At 37.2% G+C, this 27,476-nt stretch overlaps 1 protein-coding gene across 1 annotated transcript; it reads right to left on the reverse strand.

The window, feature by feature from the left end:
- Positions 1–518: 518 nt before the first annotated feature.
- On the reverse strand, positions 519–27,445 carry LOC108695758 (neurotensin receptor type 1). The gene is made up of 3 exons (XM_018224728.2): positions 27,366–27,445; positions 9,092–10,040; positions 519–2,461 (listed from the first exon to the last, which is right to left on the reverse strand). Exons 2-3 carry the CDS (start codon positions 9,993–9,995, stop codon positions 2,001–2,003), a joined length of 1,365 nt encoding a protein of 454 aa, XP_018080217.1. The 5' UTR covers positions 9,996–10,040; positions 27,366–27,445; the 3' UTR covers positions 519–2,000.
- Positions 27,446–27,476: the final 31 nt, after the last annotated feature.

The following is a 27,476-nucleotide window of genomic DNA, read 5'->3' on the forward strand; positions in this document are numbered from 1 at the left end:
AATCTGGCTTCCAAAACCTGCACAGATGAGGGCTGCAAGGATGTAATCATTTTTCTTTAGAGGTTAGAGGAGATGATCACTTTGATTATTAACTTTTAGTTTGAAGGTACTTTTTTTATTATTCCAGAGAAAAAGGAAATCATGTTTAAAGGGGTTGTTCACCTTTAAATTAACTTTTAGTATAATGTAGATATTATTATAATGATATTCTGAGACCATTACAGTTGGTTTTAATTTTTTATTATCTGTGGTCTTTGAGTTATTTAGCTTTTTTATTCAGCAGCTCTCCAGTTTGCAATTTCAGCAATCTGGTTGCTAGGGTCCAAATGACCCTAGCAACCATGCATGGATTTGAATAAGAAACTGGAATATGAATAGGAGAGGACCTGAATGGAAAGACAAAAAAGCATTTGTATGTTCAGATGGCTTCAGTGACCCCCAAGTTAAAAGCTGAAAAGAGTCAGAAGAAATAGGCAAATAGTTCAAAAATGATCAAAAAAGAACAAATTGAAGCCAATTGGAAAATTGCTTAGAAGTAGTCATTCTATAACATACTAAAAGTTGAACCACCCTTTAATGCATTTTGTTAAAATGGTGATTTGGCTAAGACTTAGCCAAGTTGAGCTGAGTTGGAGTTATTCCTAGCACTGAAGAAATTCAACCAACCCTCCTAATTTAAAAATGTATCAAGGGCACATACTGTACTTTAGGAGTCATTTACCAAGACCCAGAATAAAAATGCAAGGAAGCAAAAGCACATAATTAATTGCTCATTTATAGAGCACTTCTGGGGTCTGGCTGTGCTCTGTTCCTCACGTAGGATATAAAACCACTATAAGGTGCAGAGTGCAGCATTGTTGTATGCAAGGCAACCTTGTGCTTATCATTTATGTAGCGTGGAAGGCAGGGTGCAAAGTGCAAAAATAATGTCAACTAGTGTATATGCACATTCCTGCTTATTGAATTCTGAAACCCTTGATAAACGGCTTTCCCTAAATTTACCCTATTAAAGATTGTTGCTGTTCAACTACTGCCTCTATTTTATCATATTACTATGTTGAAGATTGCACAGAGCACTCAAAGGAGGAGACTATTCCTTGCGTAAAAACCTCTGAAGTCACTAATGTAGAAGTATTTTATGGAATTGCAAGACAATGTGACACTCTGCCAGGTGTTTAAAGACCAGTAGCACCACCATTATACCTGAAAGGAGTTGGAAAGACTTATCAGGACACAGCTAACAGGAGTGAGGTACCAGAGCAGAAAGCAATCTGAAATCCAAGAACTGACCAAAAGGTCGGGTGCAGCAATCTGGGGAAATTAATCTGAGGTCAAAATTCAGGTATCAAAGAAAGACCAGGTTCTTCTATTCCTTTTTAATTGCAGGAATAGAGCTTGTTACAAGGCAAATGATAAGTAGTGCAGAGGGTTTTATATAGGCAGAGAACAACCGAGCCACTTGCTGGAAAAACTAGAGTTGGATACCCAAAAAGATACAAGTGCACAAAGATAGCACTGCACTGCACGGCTGGCTCAACGAACAGCATACGGACATGTATATTACCATGAGCTCAGATAAAGACAATTTTAAGATTTTTTGCATTAACAAAAGCATGCATTTGTGTAGGTAATTCTGTTTAGAGACTTGTATGGACCAACAATACCTACTGTATATTTCTTCTGTTGCCATCTGAAAACAGAAAATTACCAATTAAAACAAGCACATTATAAAAATTATATAAATATTCTCCCATTTAGACTGTCTCTGTGACTAATAAACCAGCATATCAAAAAATCACAGAAGCAATAACATTGCACGGAATCACATTAAAAAGGACATTATTTACTCCTCCCTAGGCAGCTGGTGGCTGCAGAAAACCATGCAGGCCTGTTGATCTCAGGTACAAAATGCACTATATGTAAATCACCAGGATATGCAGCCCTGTGGGTTATAAACAGTTGTGCACATGTAATAACCATCATTTCTGCCAATCAATGTCCTAAGGAACTTTGCATTCTGCTGGGTCCATCATAGTCAAATGGCGAAAGAACAAAAGCTTAGGGTCACTGGTTCGAGCCTGACCCAAGTATTCCTTTTGCTCTCCTTCATTTGAGTTTAGGGTCCATGTAGAACGGGTGCTTGGTGCAGACACAAGAGATGACACCCCAGACCTCACACAAGATGCTTGATATGTGTTGCCTGGCCCATCCAATGACTTTTCATACCAAGGTATGAAAGTCGTCAGGGTTTCCCAGCATGCATTGCGAAAGGAAGTAGAGGAGATACAGAACAAAATTGGGTCCAAAGCACTATTCAGGTACCAAAGTGGAAGGGATAAGTAGGTCTTGAGCCAGGTATATACTTTATAGACATGTGCATTCCAGTTTTCAATATAGATCTGCATGAGAGATGAGGCCGTGTCTGGGAAATTGCAGAGAAAAAATGCCACCACCACGGCGCCTGCAAAAAAAGACAGATAGCATCTATTAATATTCTAAAAGCAGTCATTCATCAGAGAAATTATTTTCATATCTGTTCATTATTATTAAATTGGCAGAAGTAGCAGCTCAAAGAAAGATGTGGATGCATTCTGGACTGCATTAAAAGCAAGGACTTAAAGTAAAAATTAAAGCGTAATGATTCTGTTATTAAATAACCAAGAGACAAAAGGTGACCGTTATAATTTGATACATTACTGAAAGGTCACAAGAGATTAGGATTCTGAGTTTGGTTCACTTTGTTTCTTCCATTTATTACTGTAAATGAACAGTAAAGCATGAGTAAGAAGAAACTGTACAGTGGGGCATCTGCTGTATATGATTATTCATATGTCAAACCTGTGCATTTCTTGTTGTTCTGGCAACATAAACCACATAAATAGATAGCATTGTTCAGTTGATTTAATTTTATTCAAAACATTATATATATATATATATATATATATATATATATATATATATATATATATATATATATATATACATACAGTATATAATAAACTTTTCAGTGATCTTATGTAGGGATGCACCGAATCCAGGATTTGGAAGCCCTGTACCTAGATGAACCGAATCCTAATTTGTATATGTACATTAGGGGCGGGAAGGGAATTCACTTGGCTTTGCGTCACAAAACTTTTTCAACTTTTTCATTTCCTGACCTAATTTGCATATGCAAATAAGGATTTCTATTTTCCACAAACATTTTTCCACTTTGTCCTTTCCCAACCCTAATTTGCATATGCCTATGCAAATTTGCATTCGGTTCGGTATTCGCCCGAATCTTTCAGGAAGGATCCAGAGATTCGCTGAATCCCAAATAGTAGATTTGGTGCATCCTTAATTTTAAGCTATTTGTTAAATGTCATTGCTATTAAAAATTAGCATCTGTATGCCCCTTGCTATGTTTCTGCACTGCTGGTTCTGACCATTGTATCAAATTCCAGAAATTTGTCAAAGTCCGGTTTTATCTAAACATTTTCTGCTACAAACTCCGATCAAATCCACTCGGGGTTTTTTACGCTTATTTATTATTACATTTTCCCGAAAATTCCCTTATTCTTATGCTTTTTGCACGAAACCCAGCGCACATTGAGATGCACATGAGATGCCAGATTTTCTGATTCAGACATTTCCATACTCGCGGTTTAATAAATTCCGAAAATTCAGATTTTATAAAAAAAAAATCACAAATTTTTGGGGATTTTTGCATTCAGAGTTTAGTAAATAACCCCCTTGGATCATTACATACATACACTATGTTGTGTTTGTCTCAAAACATGAAAGTAAAAAAATTATTAAAGAAACAAAACAGTATATTAAGATCAAGTTTTCCTCCAGCTGGTAATTCATTACCCACAATGCCTTGTACACATCTGTGATTCTCCATTTCCACTGGTCTGTTCATCACAGAACATGCACAGCATTGTGGGTAACTATACAGAAAGCAGACTTATTTCTTAAAGTTTAGTCTCAGCCTTGTGATATTTAAATGGACGATATTTCGCATAACAAAAAGACAGTGTGCCTCAAATACTTTTCTGTGGCAAGAACTTCTTCAAGGAGAAATGTCTGAATCTCTAATAATATGTTATAGGAAAAAATCTGGTGCGTCAGATTAGATTCTTGCAAGATTTGTGCACCTACAGGAAGATTTATATTTGCAGAAAACTCATCTTGACTTTGGTATTCTTTCTTCTACATCCACACACCTACACAAAAGTAAGGTTTATGTCACCTCATGTCCCACATGCTCTTAGGTAAAAAAAAAAAATCTGAATAAAAAAGCTAGGAAACTTATCTAAACCAGTATATTGTTACCACATATTCATAATGATTATTTATTGCTGCCTCTGCAAAGAAAAACATACTGCTTTTGTTTTGTGTCAGAAAATTCAAATCAGTAAGTTAACCTCATAAAACATTAAATTTGTCATGAATGATGTTCAGACTCCCTAGCAAGTTAGGCAACCTATGAATTCAGTACATATATGGGAAAAAAAGATATCCGAGAGAATTCTAAAATCAGTACTAGACATATCACCCACCCACTCAATGGCACCCAAGGCAAGGATACCATTCTGTGCCCTGTCGTACCAATATTCAACTTCACTGTACAAACTGGCATGTGGCCAGCAATCAGGGAGACAAAAGGAATACAACTTGCTTATCTTGAGACTTGTGACCTGACCAAACCTCTTCCTGCATCTGCAAGCCCTATCCACAACCCACAGGTTACCCACTTTTTTTGCAGGTAACCCAAGGGTTTCCAGCCTGCTGCAGGAGTCACCATGTTGTCACCGGGTAAGGGCCAGAACCATCAGTACCCATCTAATCCAGCTAGTGACAGGAAACATTCTGTGGAGCTCAACTGAATGGGTGATAATAAGCAACTGGCCTGCTAACCCAGCAGCTTTACATAGAAGTTTAGAAGGAGCAGCACCCCAATGGACATCTTTCAGTACAGGGTCATAGGGTCAGGGCAGATGAAGGTCCTCTCAGTATGTGTGAATTTAAGACAAGCATTCAAAAACCAAAAGCAGTGGCGTAACTAGATATCACTGGGCCCCACAGCAAATTATTTTTCAGGCCCCCAAAATGTTTAGAGGTTGACTTGTTTCTCCAATATTTATTGAAATTGTATATGAATTAGGGCCTCATGGGGCCCCTATACCTCCTGGGCCCCCCGCAGGGTCTGCTTCCTCTATAGTTACACCCCTGACCAAAAGGGGCCCTGGGAAAGGAAAGCTACAGGGAGGCACTGTGTTCTGTGCCATTTTGTGGTCCGCACAAAGAATTCTGACCTGAGCACACAGTTGCAAAAACTGTGCACAAAATATTTTTTTTTGTGCACAGATTCGAGAATGGAACTAGAGGGAACATTGATAGGAACCGTCCATTTTATTATTCTGTAAGTATAGAGCACCGCTGTGCTGTTGGACAGGCCCGGATTTGTGGAAAGGCCACCAAGGCCCGGGCCTAGGATGGCAAGATTTAGGGGGTGGCATGCTGTCCAACCACACCCACATTGGTTCAGAAACACTGGGGATGCACCGGAGATACAATCGTTTTTTAAATTTACAGTGTGCCAGTCCCCATTTTCCTGAATAAAAGGGAGGGGATGGGGGCGATGAACGTCAGTGGGCCTAGGGGTGCCCCATATGTAAATCCGGCCCTGGTGTTGGAAATGGTATATCAGCATTGATTCACTACCAACATCCTTTTAACATTCACATTCACCCCTATTACAGCCTCATATGTGTCCCAGTTTTTTGTGATGTACAATATCTAATATGCTTTGTCACATTATTCTAAAATAGAATATGAGAAATAACATTTAACGATCTTAGTGTATGTGTAAATGTACATGTGCAAAAAGTGAGTAAAACAATTGGAAAAAAATCTTTGGGATGACAAATAAACATTGAGTGACTGCTTCCTTCCTTATTATATCTCCTGACAGTACCCACTGAGATGAATGCATTGAATCCTGGCTGTCCCTCAAAGTACTGTGCTAAGAGATTAACTGCTATTACTTAGCTATTATTCAGGAGGCTCTTATGAGCAATTTCAAATACATGGACTTGAGCAGTGGCAATCATCACCTGTCTGTCACAATGGGCTATGAGTTATTATCTCTGGTACTGGAACTAGTCATTGCAATTTTTTTACTTGAGGAGGTAACAATGCTAAGAATCTCTAAAAATAATATTATTAACATATTTAATGAGCTTAAAAACATGTTTTTAAAGGCAGAGACACACAGTCAGATTTGGGGAGATGCCCAGTGATAAATCTCCTCTTCTTCGGAGTGGCTAATCTCCCTGAACTGCCTTCCCGCCGGCAAATCGCCAGTGGGATTTGCACTCGGAGCACTTTGTTTTCCGAAGACACCCGAAGTTTCCTTGTGGGGCAACTGTGGAAAACAAAGAGCTCCGAGTGCCATTCCGCTGGCGATTTAAATTCTAGCTGACGGGAAGGCAGTTCAGGGAGATTAGTCGCCCCGAAGAAGATGAGATTTGTCGCCGGACGACTCTCCCCGAATCTGACAGTGTCTCTGCCCTAAAGGGAACGTTTTAGCAATATAATGCCACGTCAGACTCGGTGTTGCAAAGAAAATGGATTTAATAAAATTGATACGCAACTGTCACTGTCAGCACTCACATATCTATATCTGTGTGTCGAAGTGGTTTACTCACACCTTAATCTCAAAATGGTTTTGATCTGTCTTGGCTTATTTGCAGGCATCCCCTTGATTTAAAATGCATAATTGGACTGTATAATGTACATATAAATACAACACTGTCCCATTAATAGATATACTATTAATAGGGAGCATATACACTGCTTTATGATATGAGTTCATTCAGTTGGGTTTATGAGAATCAGTGAACCACTATTGAAAGCAGAGGACTTCAAGTCCCAGAATTCTTCACTTCACAGTGGGACAGTGTGAGGAAGCGGCTGCATGACTCTGTGAGCCTACAGGGTTGGGATTTTATTATTACAAGTATCAGGTTTCCTTTCAATCTGTGTAGTCAGTTATGCTTGTGTAAAAATATACATTTGTATTTTAGTGTTTATGTATCTTTTCTACCCAAGGCCAACTGAATGAACTCATGTCAAAATGGGAGGTATATTTTTCATTTTAGTATCTTGTGATATATGGTTGTATCAAAGAGTAATTTTACACTGTGATCATTTATTTAAAGAAAATAATTGCCCCTGTAATATAAAGAGGCAGAAGAGACATGACATTCTCATTCCTGTGAAAGAGAAAAGCCATTTGTTACATCTGTTGGATCAAACAGTCAATGCAGGGATAAATGTATTGCGTATACAAAGCATATTATTTGTAGGTTACAGATTCTACTTTCTTGCAGAAACAGCATTTATTTGAGCTTACAGTATAACTGGCATTATTTCTCTAACCTTCAGAATCCATTACCTAAAGGGGAAATAAAGTCTAGAATTGAATTAGGCTAGAAATGCTGTATTTTGTATACTAAATATAAACATGAATTTACTGCACCACAAGTCTAATGAAACAAATGATTTATGCTTTCAAAGTTGGCCACATGGGGTCACCATCTTGTAACTTTGTTAAACATCTTTGCAAGACCAAGACTGTGCACATGCTCAGTGTGATTTGGGCTGTTTAGGGGTCATCATGACTGATTATTAATCAGAATAGTCAGACTGTACTGGGTCCTGTGTTGTCATGTAATCTAATGTGGATTTTATAGTTTTTGTATTGTTTGATACAAACTTTCTCCAACTCTGCAGAACCAGTGGCTGCAGCAAACTAATCCTCCAAATAGAATCCCAGTTTATCTGTTTAAATCTGGTTCCATGATCTTTGTCCCTGCAACTGGAGTTTGAAACAGTAATGGGGATGTAAAGGCAAAAATAAAATCTCTACACAGTCACCGACTGCTGGGAAACAAACAAAGCTGCTTGAGTTCTGCATGGCTGGGAAGTAAGGCGGGGGCTCCCTCTGCTGTTCATAAGTATGATTGTTTCCCTGCTCTGCAGTTAGGGACCATCTGACAATTCCTATTCACAGCAGTAAATGAAGGGAGAATTTCACTGCATACTGTCAGGTTTCTTATAAAAATGGTACACACTTTTTAATTAAAGTATATTGGAGATATGTTTTCTTTTTCATTAAAGAAAGTAAAAATGGGATTTTATTTTGTTTGCCTTTACTTGACTTTTAAATATTTTATAGCCCAGTTTCTTTAGCCAGAATAATATAGCCCTGAATGGAAACACTTCAGAATGTATAGAAAGTATCATTCATATATGCACCTACGTATGGCCATCACCCTTTTCAAGTGTCATTTATGCAGGTGTGACATAATTGTTGTGATCCCAATTGGAAGTGACTGGTGATAATTCCGTAAGTTTTGTTCCCCACCGATTGGTTGCTAAACAATGACAAAGCTCCTAAGTGACATTAACTTTAGCGATGCAAATAAAGGCAGATAAGGCAAAGAAGTTATGCTATGGAATAACTTCTTAAAAGATAGTTATGTTCAGTTATCTGAACACATAATCCTGTCTCTAAGTAGCAAACCCAATTTAACTGGGTTCCTGTACAAAGAAAAAATTTGAGGCACTTTGTTCCTTATTCAACAATATTACATGTTTGGACAAGTATGGATGGGACCAGTATGTTATACCCCACATCCTATGGCTAGGGCCAGGCGATTGCTACAATTGAAGATTCTCCGCAGGCAGAGAATCTGCTGTTCTGCTGCTTCCCTTCTTTTCTTCAGGAATCCGCAGTGTCTGCCTGTATCCGAGCGGAGACAAGGTTTGCAGGTGCAGGCAGAGCAGAAGCAGGGGAGTGGATTATAGGTTTACAGAGAAATGCAGGCCAGTAGGCCACAATCGTCTGACCCTAGCTTATCTGTCCCCTAACTTGTGCATATTAATGATGAGGGAATAGCAGAGGATACAGGGTTCAAGGTGCCCTGTTTGCTGCATTGTGCACCTCATGGTAATGCTTAAAAGTTTTAAGAATGGTACTTTCATATGTTCAAGTTTAACTGACAGTGCCTCTCCAATAGCATGTATTCCATGTACTCACCCATAAGTTGTCGAGCTTTTTTTTCAGAAAACGGGTGCCGTTGAGGCTGGTTCATATGAGTAGAAGAAAAATGCCAGTGTGTTCGATTAAGTCCAATTTTCTCTCTCTGCCTTTGGTTAAGATTCAGGTGGTGGAAGATAAGAATATGAAAAATAATAATGGCTAATAAAGGCATGACAAAGAATAGAATGCTGCGGGTCTGCATGATGCTTTTGTAAACAGTATAGGGCTTTGGCTCCAACATTTCACACACAGTGGAGTCGAGTACAGCTTCTTCTTGAGAAGTAGCAGTATAGTCCAAGATGCATGCTGATGACTCCCCATATACTATAGCCACAGGTATGGTGGTGAGGATAGACAGAAGCCAGATAAATGCCAAAAGGTATGCCATACGGGTTTTCCGGAGACCTGTGATGGACCACATTGGGTGGCATATTGCAATATATCTCTCAGAGGTAAATGCAATGATGGTCCAACTGGTTGTAGCACAGTAGACCTGTCGGATCATAAAATAAAGTTTGCACACAATATCAGAGAGCGCCCAGGGATAATATTGCCAGAAATAGCGATAAAGAGTGACTGGGATAGTGATCAGCAGCAAGATGTCTGCCATGGCCAAACTCAGAAGATAAAATCGCACAGCACTCACTTTCATTCTCCCATTTCTCATAAGTGTCAGGATGCTTAGGCCGTTTGCCATGATACCAAAGAAGAAAAGAAGACTGTAAAAAATTGTGGCAGGTATGGCCACATGATTTGGTTCCTGGCGTTGGGCACCAATAAAGAGGTGGTGCATTGTCTCAGCGCTGGCATTGGAGGTCATATTCTCGTTCCATAAAGATCCATTCTCCAAAGTGATGTGCTTCAGACAGTCGTTTAAAATAGGAGACTTCGATTTATTCATATTAGAATCAAGTGTTAAGTTGGAATCTTATCAGAGCTTGTTAACCTAGAACCAAAGAAAATATGGTTAGAACCATAAAGAACTATAGGCAAACAAGAAAAAAACTGCTCACATTTTAAAGGAAAACTAAATATAAAAACCTTACTTTATCTCATGCTTCTAAACAGCTATACAGATTGTTAAACACTCACCCTGTAAGCCATCTAGTTCTAATCTAGTCCAGCCTCTGATTTTCTTGCATGTTGTGAAAATATATGCCAAAGGACATGTCCATTATCTCACTTTATACACAAGTCCCACTAACCACAACAGAAGGGAATAAAAAGGGAGAATAAACAGTGATTCATTCACCCTTCTTCTTCCCTTCTGTTGTAATTATATACTTTTACTATCGGCAGGCTGACGAGGCGCCCTAGGCAACCTGGCTGTTCGCGTTGCGTCCCATGCCCTGGCAATGCAAGTGAGTGAATAGGCGGCGCACACACAGTCCCTCTCAGCTGAGAGTGGAGAGAGGGAACAGACTAGGGGTAGGAGGCAGACAAGGTACGTGCCTCTTAGAATGATCAAATTTGCTTTGGCTGTGTCAGTTTATTAGACTGAATCAAATTCAGTAATTTTCAAACAGTCAAACAGCTTAGAAGAAACTGACAAAAAGAATCAAATAATGGAATTTTCATACACTGAGAAAATAAAGGTTGACAAATACACTATATTTTATCAGGTATATATATATATATATATATATATATATATATATATATATATATATATATATATATATATATATATAATTAAACAATCTATATTTAAATGTGCTATAGCTGAAATGATTAAGGAAAGATTAGTATCCTGTAGGGCAATTTCTCAACAATCTGTTTAAGTCCTACACATCTATACATCACTGCCTTTATTCATCCCATCAGTGCCTGATGAGAGGCAATTGGTTTCAACCTCTGTCTTTTTGCAATCTAAATCACAGTTAACAATATACAGTAACTGACAACTTTTACAGACAGCAAGAAATAATGCACAATTATACCCAGGAGTGCTTCACAAATAGCTGCTGTCTTTTACAACATAGGACTCAAGGGCATATCCATGCTTACAGTTCTGCAGTATATTTTTAATTTTGGCAAATGTTATCCAGCACCTGAGACCTTTCATAATACTAATAAAAACCACCCAGTGCCTTTATATCATGTTATTGAGATTTCATGTACAAACTTCAAAACTGCTTCAGACCTGAAGCCAATATCTACAGAATGTGCCCCATTAAGCAAGTGGTTCAACTTAGCATGTTATAAAATGTCCTTTCCTAGCAACTTTACAATTGGTCTTCATTATTTATTCTTTTTATTTTTTTAGTTATTAGACTTCCTTTTCTACCACTTTCCAGGTTTCAAATGGGGGTCACAGATGGCAGCAGGCAATACACTATTGCCTAGTGAAGCTACACTTTTATAGTTATTGTTACTTATTGTCCTATTCAGTCCCTTTTCTATACTTATTCCTGTCTCTTCTTCAAACCACTGGTTACTATCGAAAATAAGATCCTAGCAATCAGATAGCTGCTGAAATACCGAACTGGCGAGCTGTTGAACAAATACTAAATAACTGGAAAACCATAAAAAATAAATGGACTAGTTGCAAACTGTCTCAGAATATACTACATTTTGATTTAAAGGTGACCTACCCCCAGAACATTTACATTTATTCATGAGTAATACTATCCAACTCCCCTTGGTAACGAGAATGAATATTCACCAAAATACCCTTGTCATTGCCGAAGTGTCACTACTGGATAAACATAAAATATAAATGTCACAACCTTTTTCCTTTGCAAAGAGACAGGTATACAATTTAGCAGGTGTATCATGGGCAGTAATGACACATATTCAGATATGTGTTGTTTTGTAATACGTTGTAGAAGATGATAAGAATGTGCACTAATACATTTTCCTTACAAATATTCTAGATATTATTCCCACAGATCACACTATGGCTCCATGAATAACCTCACTGACTTGAAATAGAATGTACCGTGAATATCAGAACCCAGATGCTCATCTTTTCCTACATTCTGTTATATTCTTATTTAAGAATCTTTCCTATACTAAATACTATATTTACTGTTTTAACCTCACAGGAAAAATAATCATAATTAAATCATCTGAAACACATTCAGCCAGATATCCTGTGTTATTCCTCTGCATGTAGATAAGTTGATTAGAAATGAAATCACCTAAAATTTTTAAGACTGATTGCAGTTGAAAAAAAAATAGAGTCTATGGGAGACTGTCTTTCCGTAATTTGGAGCTTTCTGGATAACGGGTTTTCCTGATAACCCATTCCATACCTGTACTGGCCCTTACAATATAAACATTTGCAGACTTACATGTGTAAAATGCTATTGTACCAAACTCTATATCCGCTACATTCAGCCTTTCTATTCTCTTGGTTGACTGAACCTTGAATCTCAGTTAGAGTTCAAATGTTTAATTCCAGCTCCTGTTAACAGTCCTGCTCAATTCACTGCTTCCCCGTTCACTGTTCAAGTGTCTCTTTTATTGATTTAAAGTCTTATTATCCAAAAAGCCATAAGTATAAAGCGCAACGCCAATAATCCTCCTGCTGCAGACTAAATGCCTGACCAACCCCATGTTTATAAATTTTGCAGAAAAGTACAATTCCGACAAATGAGGTAATGGGTTGGTTATATATTGGCTATACATAGGTCCGAGGTATACAGAGAGGATGGTGGGAGCCTGCCTGACTGTGTTTTTTTGACTGTTCTAATTCAAGACCCCATTTGATAGGGGCCTGCATTAGCTCATAACAACTTAACAGATATAAAGAAAAACATTTGTGTGAGCCATACCATCACAGCCCCAAGAATCCTACCCCAAATCTCACCCTAATGTACCTTTCAGCAGGCATTTCGGTCTATCTAGAAGAGCAAATAGGCATTTTCTCCCAATCTCACCCGTAGTGGCCTTTGGACTAAGCCCTTCCCAGCCTGTTCCAAGCCCCACTGGGAGTGGGGCAGCCCTTGTTTTGGGAATGACTGCTCTAGGCTAGGCGTTGCCTAAAAGCTCGGATTATATTACAATGTTTGTGATTTGTAATATATCGAGAATTTTGGTCTAATTTTTTCATCGCTATATCTGAATGGTTAGGAGTGCTATGGCTATTTTTTCCCCCCTCACGACAGCAGTTCTAGATATACACTCAGGACCAGAACTAGCGCCTTTCAAGACACATGGCAGGCTCAATGACCCTTTATCTGAAATTTCTCATTTTCTGTATTGCTGCCTTGAGATGCCTGCAACTGATTTAGCAATAAGAGTAGATGTAAGAAATCTTAGATGACACAGAGCATAGAAAATCAATCAATTTAAAATATACAGTATATCAACAAAGCCTGAACCCCCCCTCCATGCCACTCCTGTCTCCAAAGCCTAGTATTTAGGGACCCAACACACAATTTTCCCTGCAGGGTCCATGTGATACAAGGAGGGACAGTTGGAAATTAAAAACTGTCAGTTTTGACAGCCACTTCTATAGCAACCTGATTGGCTTGAGCAATTAGGTTCCTAACAGGCAGGGACCTGGACATTGTATGATCATTGCATATTCAAGTGTGAGAGCTGTTGAAGCCTGACTGTGATACTTATTATGTGACACCTGACAGACCATATATTCAACCACCATCCTGGCCATTTAGGGTTATAAATTTGCCTATTCCCATTTTTATTTTCTTTTGTGGAGACAGATCACCATCCCTGGATTAGTTCCTGCCGCTTTCATGTTCCATTATTAATTTTACATCAGAATCTGACAGCCATGTTTCAAGCAGCCCATGACTACCTTTCCTGATAATAATAATACTAGAGCACGAGTGTTGTAATAATTAACACACTCATTTAAACCTCTTTACCTTGGTTTAAAAAGGGAAATATTGATATTCTTCTCATTAGGGCATGCATCTAGCTTGATTCAGTTGTGATTTAAAAATTGTAGTTTTTATTAGGATTAAGTGGATATCAATAATATTGTTTTGGTACAAGTTTGTGGACTGAACACGTAGGGGCAAATTTATTAAGGGTCGAATTGAAAATTAGAAATTTCAAAGTTATTTTATTGTCAAAACTGTTAAATTCAACCAGTAAATTATACAAAATCAATTTGAGTTTTTTTTAAAAATCCAAATTAGATTTTTCGAGATTTATCATACTCTGGCCCTTCGAACTTGACTATTCGCCACCTAAAACCTGGATAATTACTGTTTAAGTCAATGGGAGAGGTCCAGGGATCAATTTGGAGATGTTTGCAGCCTTCCTGACATTCACATTTTTTCAGAAAAAAAAAATCAAATCAAATTTTATTGAATTTGCTTCAATTCGAGTTTAAATTTGTCCCAGTTTTCATAAACCAATTTTATTAATACATTTCGGCATTAATACATTTTTTTTGTGTGATGTCACAAGGAGAGGGTGGAGCATATACTCACACCCCTAACTTTAAAAGGGTTTGATAAGGTGTAACACAGGGTTTGATAAAGGGCCTGGTAGGCCCGAAACGTTGCCTATTTGTATGATGTGGGTTCAATAAATTCCTTTTTTTGTGCACTATTAAAATTTAATTCAGTGTGCTGCTATCTTTTTTGCAGTACTGGTTTTTTAAGGCACTTTGCATTACAGAAATGTGAATTGGCAGGGACAATTTTTGGATATCCCAGCTGTAATACACCATGCATAACACCTTAAAGAGGTGGTTCACCTTTAAGTTAACTTTTAGTATGTTATAGAATGGCCAATTCTAAGTGACTTTTCCATTGTTCTTCATTATTTATGTTTTATATATTTTTTTAATTATTTGCCTTTTCCAACTCTTTCCAGCTTACTAACAGAAATCACTGACCCATCTTAAAAACAAATGCTCTGTAAGCAAATTTAATGTTGTTACTTTTTATTACTCATCTTTATATTCAGGTCCTCTTCTATTCATATTCCAGTCTCTTATTCAAATCAGTGCCTGGTTGCTAGGGTTATTTGGACTCTAGCAACCAGATAGCTGAAACTGCAAACTAGTGAGCTGCAGAATAAAAAGCTAAATAACTCAAAATACAGAAATAATAACAAATGAAAAACAATTGCAAATTGTCTCAGAATATGACTCTCTACATCATTTAAAGAGCTTTTAGTACCATACCATTACAGTACCATTACACAGTTTTAGCTTTTATCACTAATATATTTTAAGAGATATTACAGTAGAAAAGGAGAAGCATAAGAAGGAAATTCTTAGCCATACAGAAGTGGCAGTAGAGAGAGAGTTCAAGGGCACAATCAGAGGGCTATTGTTCAGCTTTACAAGGGCATTAACATGCAAAGACGATAACTGAATGACAAGGAATTTTATTTAAACACAGTCAATCAGTGAGTCAGGATTACAATAGAATCACTGAGCTGAAAGGAAAAGAGTCGCCAGAGAATACAAATTAATAATAATAATAATAAGAAAAATTCAATTATTTCTGCAAAAAGCAGGATTTGTTATGTCATGGACGGCAGGCACCCACTCCTACTACAATGGTGCTCCTTAACATTCATTGGATTATTCAAAGAGTTATAATACATTTACATAATGTATATAGTGATCACTGCAATCATTCTACATGACTCTGGTATTTCATGAAATAAACTGCAAAGCAGATATATAGGGGATGGTTTTCTGTATTTTTAGTATATTATAGAATGGCTAATTCCAAACAACTTTTCAATTGGCCGTTATTTTTTATTTTTTCTAGTGCTTAAATTATTTGCCTTCTTCTTTCTGACTTCTTTGACAGCTTTCAAATGTGGGTCACTGACTCCATCTAAAAAAACAAATGCTCTGTAAGCACATGTATTGTTATTGCTACTTTTTATTACTCATCTTTCTATTCAGGCCTCTCTTATTCATATTCCAGTCTCTTATACAAATCAATGCCTGGTTGCTAGGGCAATTTGCTGCTGCATAAAAAATGTAATAACTCAGAAACCAGGAATAATAACAAATGAAAACAAATCAAAATTGTCTCAGAAAATTACTTTCAAGATCATATTGAAGTTAATTTGAAGGTGAACAACCCCTTTAATGTTTCATACATCAATTAGCAACACATTGGGGGAACCTCCCTAAAAAAATGTGTTATGGATGGACTTAAGGGCAAGCCTTTAGCAAAAATCCTGCCTGATCCCCAGTACCTGCTTCATTCTCAGTCTGCATCAAATATGTAGGCTAGTTGCATACAAGGCTTGTTGACCATCATGGTCCATTTGTGTGCCATAGGAATGAATTTATTCTAGACAGAATGAATGATCTTTGTATAAAGCAGGTTATAACCTCCTAAATAACTGTCTATTCAAGATAAAATAAATGGAAGATATAGTATCTATTATACTAAGTTTGTAGCAGAAAATATTGAGATAAATTCAGACTTTGATAGATAACCCCCTAAATGCTTGAGACCTAGAGCTTTCCAGATAAGGGATCTTTCCATAATTTGTATCACTACAGCTTAAGCCTGCTAAAAATCATTTACACATTAAATAAACTCAAATGTTTTGCCACCATTATGGATTGATGCAGTTTAGCAATCATCAAAAGCTCAAAAATAATTCAAACATTAAACGAGACATATAAGGAAAAAACAAGAATATACCAGTGCATTAAATTCTTTTAGATATTGAAGGAATGCTCTTTAAAAAGTTGTGTTTCTGGTTACTTTGTTTAAAATTTCTGCAAAAACCCTACTAGTCCCTCCCATCAATTCCACTTCCTGCCCACTGAATTGTCTAGCTGTGCAGGGGAGCTGGCGGCACTCAGCACATTGCACTGTAGAATAGGAACCAATCAGCAGCAAGGCTGACCTGAAAGGGAACTGAAGTCTGTCTTTGCTTGTGTGACTGCAGGACTGTGATTGGTTGCCCCATTCTACTGAGCTTCTAGCAAGGACCATTGCTCATTTGAAACACTGACAGGGACCAGAACATCTTAAAGTCAAATAAAGGAGAAATTTTTGAAGATAATTTACACCTACAAGTAAAGCCAGCACCGTATAATATACACTATTGCCTACAAAATAGAGGGTTTTCATTAATCCTTTAAAATAAATTAAATAAACCCAATAGGATTGATTTGCCTCCAATAAGGATCAAGTAAATCCTAAAGAATCAAGTACAAGGTACTGTTTTATTACTACAGGTATGGGACCTGTCGTCCAGAATGCTCGGGACCTGGAGTTTTCCGGATAACAAACTGAAAAAATTGTGATTTTTGCTCCAACTTGTACCTTGTTCACTGCACTTAAGGTATGTATGACCCTTATATTTTTAGCATGCTTCTTGTTGCTGCTCAGCATTGTAGAGTCTAATCACAAACAAACATCTTGCCACCCTTGTGTTTTCCCTGGTGCATCAGTGCTATTGCTAGTGCTCAGCATGCTGGGAAAATTAGGTGGCATGATACTCTCAGATGGATAGGGTACATTTGGGGGGTTATTTACTAATAAAAACTCAAATTAATATCAAATTTTTTTTCAAACCAAGTTCGATCAAACTCGTATCCTTGATTTTACCTTATTTAACAAGAATATAACTTGAAAAAGTCAGGTCAGGATAAAAGTAAGCAAAAAAATCTTCGGGTTTGACGCTGCCCGAAAACCCAGATTTTTTTCGGATTACCGGACTAAACCCAGCGCAGATCACAATACCTTCAAATTGTTAAAGGGACATCTGCCATTGACTTTCACATGACCTCGGCAGGTTTGAGATGGGATTTTTGGATTCAGACATTTAGCAGCTTTGGGGTATAATAAATCTCGAAAAAAAAATTTCCTTTAAAAACTAGAAATTTTGCCCAAAAACCTTGGGGGCAAATTTACTTATCTCCGAAGTTGCGCCAGCGTTGACTTCACCAGGTGTAGATTCGCCAGGGCTGCGCAAATTCACGAATATCCGTTGCGCAAAAGTTACCGATTGTTTGCGATGTTTCGCTAACGATGTTACGATCAGTGGTTCGAAGTTACCGATCGGAAATTTGCATACCGTGTGCAGTAAAGTACAATGGCCATATTTGCAGCAGCAAACACATCACACTACACAAGGCCAGGGAACCTTAATAAATGTTTTCTAATGCCCTACACATCTGCCCACAGTATAGTTTAGGTACCATATGTTATCACCCTATAAAAATAGTTTTCATAGTTTAGGTGCCATGTTATCACCCTATAAAAAGTAAAAGACGCCAGGGTTTTTTTGGGACTTAGAAAAAATGTAAACTTTTTTTGAACCATCCCTATCTACTCTATTGCACTTCGCCTGGTCTGAGGTGGTGAAGTAAAGTCTGGCGCAAGAGGTAACGTTTACGAAAATCGGCAAGTTAGTGAATTAGCGTAGTTACGTCCCTTCGCCATAGCGCAACTTCGCCTGGCGTAAGGGTGTGAAGTAGCGCTAGAGTAGGTCCACTTCGCTAGCGAATTTACAGCAGCACCCATTAATAAATCGGCAAAGTGGCAAAATGATGTCAAGCTGGTGAATTTTTGCTAGCGTTAGCCACTTCACCCTTTAGTAAATTTGCCCCTTGGAGTTGCAAATGGAGCCTGATGCAGAAAACGGAGCACATTAATTCGTAACAAACTATACCCAAAGTAAAGTAGAAAAAATATTACTTGTTCTTTTTTATTATATTATTTTGCTTTTCAGCACACAACAGAAAACAAAATGAAAGATTTATATTATAAACTTTCAGTATTCAAAATGATTGCTTATTGAATTGCTGTATTCTTATAATGTGTTTTTAAGTTAACTGCTGCAAACTGTTGTTTTGTTTTTTTCTGTGCCCATCTGTGGCTGCAAATGAGGTAAAGTGCCATTCTTCTCTATTGCATTCAGGTCTGTGAATCATACCCTTTTGTCAAGAGCTTCTGGAATTGACAAATCCGTCCTCGCTCTTCGTTAAAAATTTCCCTTTTATTGATAGTCACAACGGAAAAGCACAGACATCCATGCTGTCAATGAGCAGTACTGACATAGATACATTGAACACCACAGATGCCACACAAACCACTTTAAAGGGCATTTTTTTTTTTAATGGACACAAACAAATTTCATTATATGAGCTTTGTTATCCAAGTTCTCTCTGAAGCAGAATGTTTTAGTTAAAGATAGATGGATCACTGACAGTGCCAGTTTGATTGTTATTATAGGGATTGAGATTATTTGATCAATATAGGCTCATCTGGTTTTGATTAAATGCTAGAGAGGTCACAGATCCTAAGAAACAAGACATGAGATCTGTTGCAACCAAAATGCAGGACTAATTTGTGTAGAACCATGAAAGGTTGCCTTTTGTGACAGCAAGGGACTTGCTTTCTAATAATGAATGGTACATGATGGCTATTAGTTGCACCAGTAGATGTGTGGAAGCTGGTGCGTTACTGATCTGACAGATCTTTCTGTACAGACATTCGCTGTGTGCCACTCTGCTACTGTCTCACTGTCAGATAGCGTGGCATGACTGTAATTAATGTTGTATGAAAGGTTCCGCCTTAGTCTAGTAATATCGACAACTATGTACAGTTGCAGCGTCTGAAAACCTGTTATCCAGGAAGCTCCTCATAATGGGAAGGACATTTCCCAGAGAGTCAGTTTTAAGCAAATAATTTTTATTTTTAAAAATGATTTCCTTTCCTTCTCTGATGGTTGATGGTAACTAAGCGGCATGAATCCATATGGGAGGCAACACAATCCTATTGGATTCATTTATTTGGTTTATTTAACGTTGAAATTGATCCTATACCAGCATCTATTTTCATATTAAAGTTAAAGGGATACTGTCATGGCACAACATGTTTTTTTTCCAAAATGCACCAGTTAATAGTGCTGCTCCAGCAAAATTCTGCACTGAAATCCATTTTTCAAAAGACCAAACAGATGTTTTTATATTCAATTTTGAAATATGACATGGGGCTAGACATATTGTTAGTTTTCGAGCTGCCTCAAGTCATGTGACTTGTGTTCTGATAAACTTCAGTCACTCTTTACTGCTGTACTGCAAGTTGGATTGGTTTTTTCCCCCCCTTCCCTTTTCCCCCCAGCAGCCAAACAAAAGAACAATGGGAAGGTAACCAGATAACAGCTCCCTAACACAAGATAACAGCTCCCTGGTAGATCTAAAAACAACACTCAATAGTAAAACCCAAGTCCCACTGAGATTGATTCAGTTACATTAAGTAGGAGAAACAACAGCCTGCCAGAAAGTAGTTCCATCCTAAAGTGAAGACAAATAATAGTTAATAATATTATTTATATAAATAAGCTGCTGTGTAGGGGGCAGCCATTCAAAAGAGAAATGGCTCAGGTTACACAGCAAATAGCAGATAAGCTCTGTAGACCATAATGGTGTTTTCTGTTATCCACATAATGACCCAATCTATGCTCTGAAGGCAGCCATTAAGGGTTAGTTCACACGAGGAGATTCGGGGAGATTTTGTCGCCTCGCACAGGCAACTTCGGGCGACTATAGAAAACACATTGCCGCGTGTGCATTAGCGCAGGCTACTTTTCATTGTAGCCTATGGGAAAAAATGCTGAGGCAGTTCTGGGAGATAATCGCTCAGAAGACGAGGCGATTAGTCGCCAGGCGACAAAATCTCCCCGAATTGTGAACTAACTCTAAAGGAACAGTTCAGTGTAAAAATAAAAACTGGGTAAATGTTCAAAATAAAAAAATTTTTTCTAATATAGTTAGTTAGCCAAAAATGTAATCTATAAAGGATGGAGTGAGAGGATGTCTAACGGAACACTACTTTGCAGCTCTCTAACTCTGAGTTAGTCAGCGACTTTAAGGTGAGCTACATGGGACACAATTGTTCAGTGAGTTTGCAATTGATTCTCAGCATACAGGTCAGATTCAAAAGCAACAGTTATGACCCATGTGGCCCCCCTCAAGTCTCTGATTGGTTACTGCCTGGTAACCAATCAGTGGAAACCAAGAGAGTTGCAAAACAGAAAGTAGAATTCTGGCTATTATGTTAGACATCCAGTCACTCCAGCCTTTATACATTAACTAACTATATTGGAAACATTTTTTATTTTTACCCAGATCTATTTACCCAGTTTTTATTTTTACACTGAACAATGGTATAATTGTATCATGCTTGGATGGTACCCATTGAATTGCTAGTTACTTAGGTGTCAGTCATGTTCTAATGGTCGCTGCCCCCTCTTCTCCTTCTATTATTTTTTTATCATCTCTTTCCCAATTTACAATCGTTAGAGTACACAGCTCTGTTTTATCTTTGTATGTTTCCTTTATGTATTTTGTATTGAATGTGATCAAATAAAATCTTTAAGAAAGTCCAGCTATGTATAGAAAAAGTTTTAATAAATACTTGACAAATTCTGTAAACTTTACAGAAACCACTATAAGAGAACAGAGAGATTAACTTGCTGTATCTATTTTTTCCAGCAAATCATGCTGTTCGGCAATACAATGAGCCTGGTACCTGACAAATACTCCGTGGGGCTGACAATTTGCAAGTAGATTAAAAAATGTTTTCCAGTTACTGATAAAATAGCTGCCCTATAAAATAACAAGCACATACACAGATGCTCAGTGTCATAAAGATCCGCTGTAGCTCCAAAGTTATTTCCTTTTTATTATTAGAATGAATCCCTGGGTTGGTATTATTATTTTGCCTATAATCCCCTCTGTGTGCTGTAAAGCATATTTTATCACCAAACATTTCAGGTTGTTTTTCTTGTTTGTCATTTTAGCACTCACTGCATTACATCGGAATGATTCATAAGGCAACTACAAAACACAGATGATCTGACAGAAGCTATTTATCCCCTAGTCTAAGGATTTACACCCAAATGACTGAAATAGGCAATGCCTGTGTTTAACATGATGTCAATACAGTATTTGGACAGAGGGGAAAGCGGATTAGAGAGGAAGGTTAATGGGTTGGAACAGGAAGTTTGCTGGGTAGTTAAGCTTTACAGTGGTCATGGTAGCTGTAGATGGGTTGTAGGTGGGATATATATATATATATATATATATATATAGGCTTGGCTAACTTTTTTTGGTCGAAGGATAATCCTTCGATCGTTGGATTAAAATCCTTCGAATCGTTCGATTCAAAGGATTTAATCGTTCGATTCAAAGGATTTAATCGTTCGATCGAAGGATTATTCCTTCGATCGTTCGATCTAACTATTTGCGCTAAAATCCTTCGATATTCGAAGTCGAAGGATTTTAATTCCCAGTCGAATATCGAGGGTTAATTAACCTCGATATTCGACCCTTGGTGAATCGGCCCCTAGATCTCAGATCCTCTGCTATATATCCCTTCTCTATGCAATGTTTGGAGACTGGCAATACACTGTTACCAGTATTAACGGTGTATCTATGTTGTGAATATCTGTCCTTCACTTTTTGAACGATTTCACCCTCATATACAAGGTTACAAGGGCATATTAACATACTGTATGTATACACTACATAACTCGGATCACAGCTGTAATGACCTCAAATTTTAAATTCCCTATTTGTTATTGGATTCGTGAAAGTTGCTCCAAAAACAAAGCAGCATTGTGCACAATTTGTGGTTTTCCCATTTTTTTAAAAAAAGCTCTAAAAATGTGAGATTTATGAAGTATGAAAACCACTAATACAAAACATTGCAGGGCAAAAGTTTTTGAGGTCCTGGAGAGGTCAGTGGGAGCTTTGCTGATCCTATTGGGCCACTTTAAATCAATTCAGACTTTTAGAGGTTTTCATGGTTTTTTCCGCTAGGAATTGTCCAAAAAAACTAAAATTTTTTGGTTTTCAAGGTATTTGTACTTTTTTTTATTTAGATTTTTTAATAAATCTCATGACATTTGTAGTTTTAGAGTTTAGTCGTGCTTTTAAAAACCTCTAAAACCACTAAAATCCGACCTTTGATAAATAGGCACCCTACAAGTACAAGTCATCTTGCATGTATAGTATGGACTGAAAAGCCAGCATGGGATCCTAGGACATTCTGGGTCATGATCCTGGAGCCGCACCAGCCATACATGGAAGATGTGGTCTGACCAAAAGTGGGCAGCACTTCTCCATAAACCTTAAAAATGTTCCATATTTGCAGTTTTTGTACAGGCAACTCTATGGGATAATAACCAGCTGTGTGGTCCTTGAGTATGTCAGTCCAATTACTTAAAGGACAGACTATGGTATGGTCATTTTTACTGAAACTGCATGCAGGATAATATAGAATATCTGCTAAGGAAAGTCCCTGTGAGATCGTCTGCTCTTCTTCGGAAGCAATTTATCACAGAAGACAATAGGAGAGTAAGTTAACTAATATTGGAAATCCAGAACTGCAGCCATAAGAGCTTGTCATAAATGGCCTGATTTTAACTACTGACTTGGCTTGTCCGGGCCACATTGGCAACTTATTGGACCTTAAAGGGGTTGTTCCCCTTTGAATTAACTGTTTGTATCATATAGAGAGTGAGACTATTTGCATTTGGTTTTCATTTTTTTATTATTGGTTTTTGAGTTGTTTAGCTTTTTATTCAACAGCTCTCCAGTTTGCAATTTCAGCAATCTGGTTGCTGGGGTCCAAATTAGCAACCATGCATTTAATTGAATAGGAGACTGGAATATGAATAGGAGAGGCCTGCACAGAAAGATGTAAGAGTAATAAAAGTAGCAATAACAATACATTTGTAGCCTTACAGAGCATTTGTATGTTTTTTTAGATGGGGTCAGTGACCCCTATTTGAAAGTTGGAACGAATCAGAGGAAGAAGGCATATAATTCAAAAACTATCAAAAAGAAAAAATGAAGGCCAATTGAAAAGTTGTTTAGAATTAGCCATTCTACAACATACTAAAAGTTAACATAATCTTGAACCACCCCTTTAAGGCCAAAACTTTCGCCTGCCTGTCTGATACTTGGCAAACGATTACCCATATAAGTACTGTTGGGAGAGGATCTCATCTGCCTGTCGAAATAGTTCCATCTTGATGGGTCTATATACACCTCTTGTATGATCCGATCATTAGCCTGGGGGCTACATAATCAATTCAGTTTAATTGGGACTAGCGCACAATCATGCAAAGATCTGTTTATTTGGCAAACCTGTCCATCTAAACTTCTGTAAGTAACCACAAGAGGGAAGCTAGAGTGCCCAGTGACCTAATATTGTGCATGTATGGGGATCATATGCTTACTCAGAACTCCATGAAACCAGTGGCATAGCAACATGCCACTGGGTACAGCCATCCCTGACCTCCCCCCGCTATCCTTTAAAGGACAAGGAAAGTTAAACTAAAGAAATAGGCTAGAAATGTTGTACATTATGTTTTGGGCTCGTATACCAGCCCCAGGCAACCACAGCCCTTTAGCAGTAAAGATCTGTGTCTCTAAAGATGCCCCAGTAGCTCCACATCTTCTTTTCTGCTGATTCACTGCACAAGCTCTGTGCTGCTGTCACTTACTGAGCTTAGGGACCCACTCACAATATACAGTACACATAGAATATAAATGTCACAGTATAAGGCTGATTAGTAATTAATACAGATAATTACTACATGGCAGCACAGAAACAGTGCAATTAGCATCAGAATGTAATACTCAGTCCTGTAGCATCAGCTTTTATTACAGACCAACCTCATTTTCTGCTGGATAATTAGTGACGACCCCTAAGCTTAGCTTCTCAACAGCTGCTCAGAGCCCACTGAGCATGTGAGTATCACAGACACTTTCCAGGATAGTGACCCCCTGTGACAAGTTTGAAGTCCTGGATCATTGCTGCTATTGACAAGCTGAAACTTTAGGCTGGTGCAATAAGTTCAGTATATAAAACATGGCATTTTTAGCCATATTCATTTTTTGGGTTTAGTTTTCCTTTAAGTGAATGAATCCGAAAGCTAGATAATGGAGGCACTGACTATTATAATTCTTTAATCATGGTAGAATCTGTGACTCAGGTTTCCAGCTGCAATGTACATTTCATCAATGGAATATGAATTCTTAATATAAAAATGCCTATTTTCATTTCCTTTATATGTTCTATTAAGAAAAGAAGGTTTAATTATTTGCTGTTGCATTGTTCTTCTCAGCTTGTGCTTGTAGTTTCAGATTTGGGCAACACGCATTGTTCTAAACTCTGCTGCCAAAACTTCTTTTTGTTTTACATACTGTAGCTCAGTTTTAGTTCACTAAACCCCACGAGAGATTCTATGTGGTATGGTCCATGAGCCTGGTATAATGGGAGATCAAAAAAGTCCATGCATAGTAGCAAAAGCAAGAACACCACATTAAGTCTTCTCATAGTCAGAGAAGTAATGCAGAGAAGTAATGTAAACCCTTTCAACATGGATATTCCCCAGTTTCAAAGTTATATCTGCAAAAAAGTTTAGTAAGGTGTTGGTGCTGATTTTCTCCCAAAATTGTCTGAGTTAAAGGTGAATTAGACCCAAGGGACTATAATCACTAACCTCCAACCCTGGAACCAACACTCTTCTTTTTTAAAGGGGTGGGTCAACTTTAAGTAAAATTTTAGTCTGTTATAGAATGTCACATTCCAATTGGTCTACATCGTTAATTTTTTTTTATAGTTTTTGAATTATTTATATAAAGCATTTTCAGTTATTTATCTTTCCAGCAAAAAACTATTGCTCTGTTTGCTATTTTATCATTGTTCATTTTAGTCTTTCATTTGATTATGATTGTATGATTTTGGTCTTTCATTCAAACCACTGTCTGGTTGCTAAGGTAAACAAAATCCTAGCAACCAGATAGCTGCTGAAATTCCAAACCAGAGAGCTACTGAACAAAAAGCTAAATAACTAAAAAAAACACACAAACAATAAAAAATGTCACGCTAAAATTTAGTCAGAAGGTGACTAACCCCTATTATTCTTTGCAGACCCAGCAAAGCAGAGAATATAAGATACTGCTTTCAGTTTGCAATGACACTTCCTAATAACAAATGACAGTATTGTATTCATAAATAAATAAATATATATATATAATTTGTTTTGGTTTGATGACCCCTTGTACCTCCTGTACATTTCATCCTCTGACAGGTATACTTTTATATATTATGCCAATCAATCCTCAATTTCTTGGGTGACTGCTTTTAGGTTTTCAAGAGCCACTAAGGTTACAGAACAAATCAGTCCAGTGATTCAATCCACAGGTTACAAACCATAGAGCCGTTTCTTATTTACCCTATAGAGCATTTCATGAATTTCAATTAGAAACTCTGAAATAGAACACAATTAATTGTATCATTAATATGTATTAGATATATAAGCCTCAGTCTCTTAATGGTGCTTAATTACATTAAAGTCATTATTTGATACAGGGTGATCCTGCATGTTGCTCCAAATAATACAGGGACAAGTCAGGATTCTTGACTTAATCGATAACAATTTTGTTTGAATGATTTCAAAACTCAAAGAATTATACCCCATAGTTATATTGCAGAACATAAGAAAACTAGCACTCTTGTTTATAGTATTAGCATAGACTTTAAAACTACTGTATCACCTGGCCGTTTTTTAAGTTGACATTAAATAAACTATAGATAAATAGTGTCAACTTGCTATCTATTTTCCTATCAATCTATTTGCCTATCATCTATCTATTCATCAATATATCTGTCATCTATCTATTATTTATTTATTTATCATTTATCATTTATATATCTGTCATCTATATATCATCTATCTGTTTGTCTGTCATCTATCTATCTATTCATCTATCTATCTATCTATCTATCTATCTATCTATCTATCTATCTATCTATCTATCTATCATCTATCTAGCTGTCATCTATCTATCTATCATTTATTTATCTATCATTTATCTATCTTCTATCTGCCATCTATCTGTCTGTCATCTATCTATCCATCATCTATCTGTCATCTATCTATCATTTATTTATCTATTGTTTATTTATGTATCTGCCATTTATCTATCTGTCTGTCATCTATCTATCTATCTATCTATCATCTATCTATCTATCTATCTATCTATCTATCTATCTATCTATCTATCATCTATCTATCATCTATCTATCTATCTATCTATCTATCTATCTATCTATCTATCTATCTATCTATCTATCTATTATCTATCTATCTATCTTATATCTATCATCTATATATCTATCATCTATTTATTTATCCATCTATCATCTATCTATGTATCTCTCTTTCTTTCACTTATTATACAAACTTAGAGATATTTCAAAGAGACATTTACAAAACTGGAAAGCTAAAATGACATAGAAAATAAAATGCTGTTGAAGAAGTTGGGACTTACTTTTTCCTGTGTAGCAGAAGAGAGATGTGCGAGTGTAAGCGTGTCCGTGTAGTACAAACAGTTTAGTGTGCTGCTGTACCCAGAAGGATCTCTTTGGAACTGTGTGCACTG

This window comes from Xenopus laevis, chromosome 7L (genome assembly GCF_017654675.1).
Source record: "Xenopus laevis strain J_2021 chromosome 7L, Xenopus_laevis_v10.1, whole genome shotgun sequence".
In the NCBI taxonomy this organism is placed as follows: Eukaryota; Metazoa; Chordata; class Amphibia; order Anura; family Pipidae; genus Xenopus; species Xenopus laevis.

What these genes read in the sequence shown, in the direction of transcription:
- LOC108695758 (XM_018224728.2), bottom strand. Translation starts at nt 9,995, where the DNA reads ATGAATAAATCGAAGTCTCCTATTTTAAACGACTGTCTGAAGCACATC. An exon ending in AAAAGCTCGACAACTTATGG is followed by an intron (nt 2,462 to 9,091) that starts GTGAGTACATGG and finishes CTTTTTTTGCAG; the next exon opens with GCGCCGTGGTGGTGGCATTT.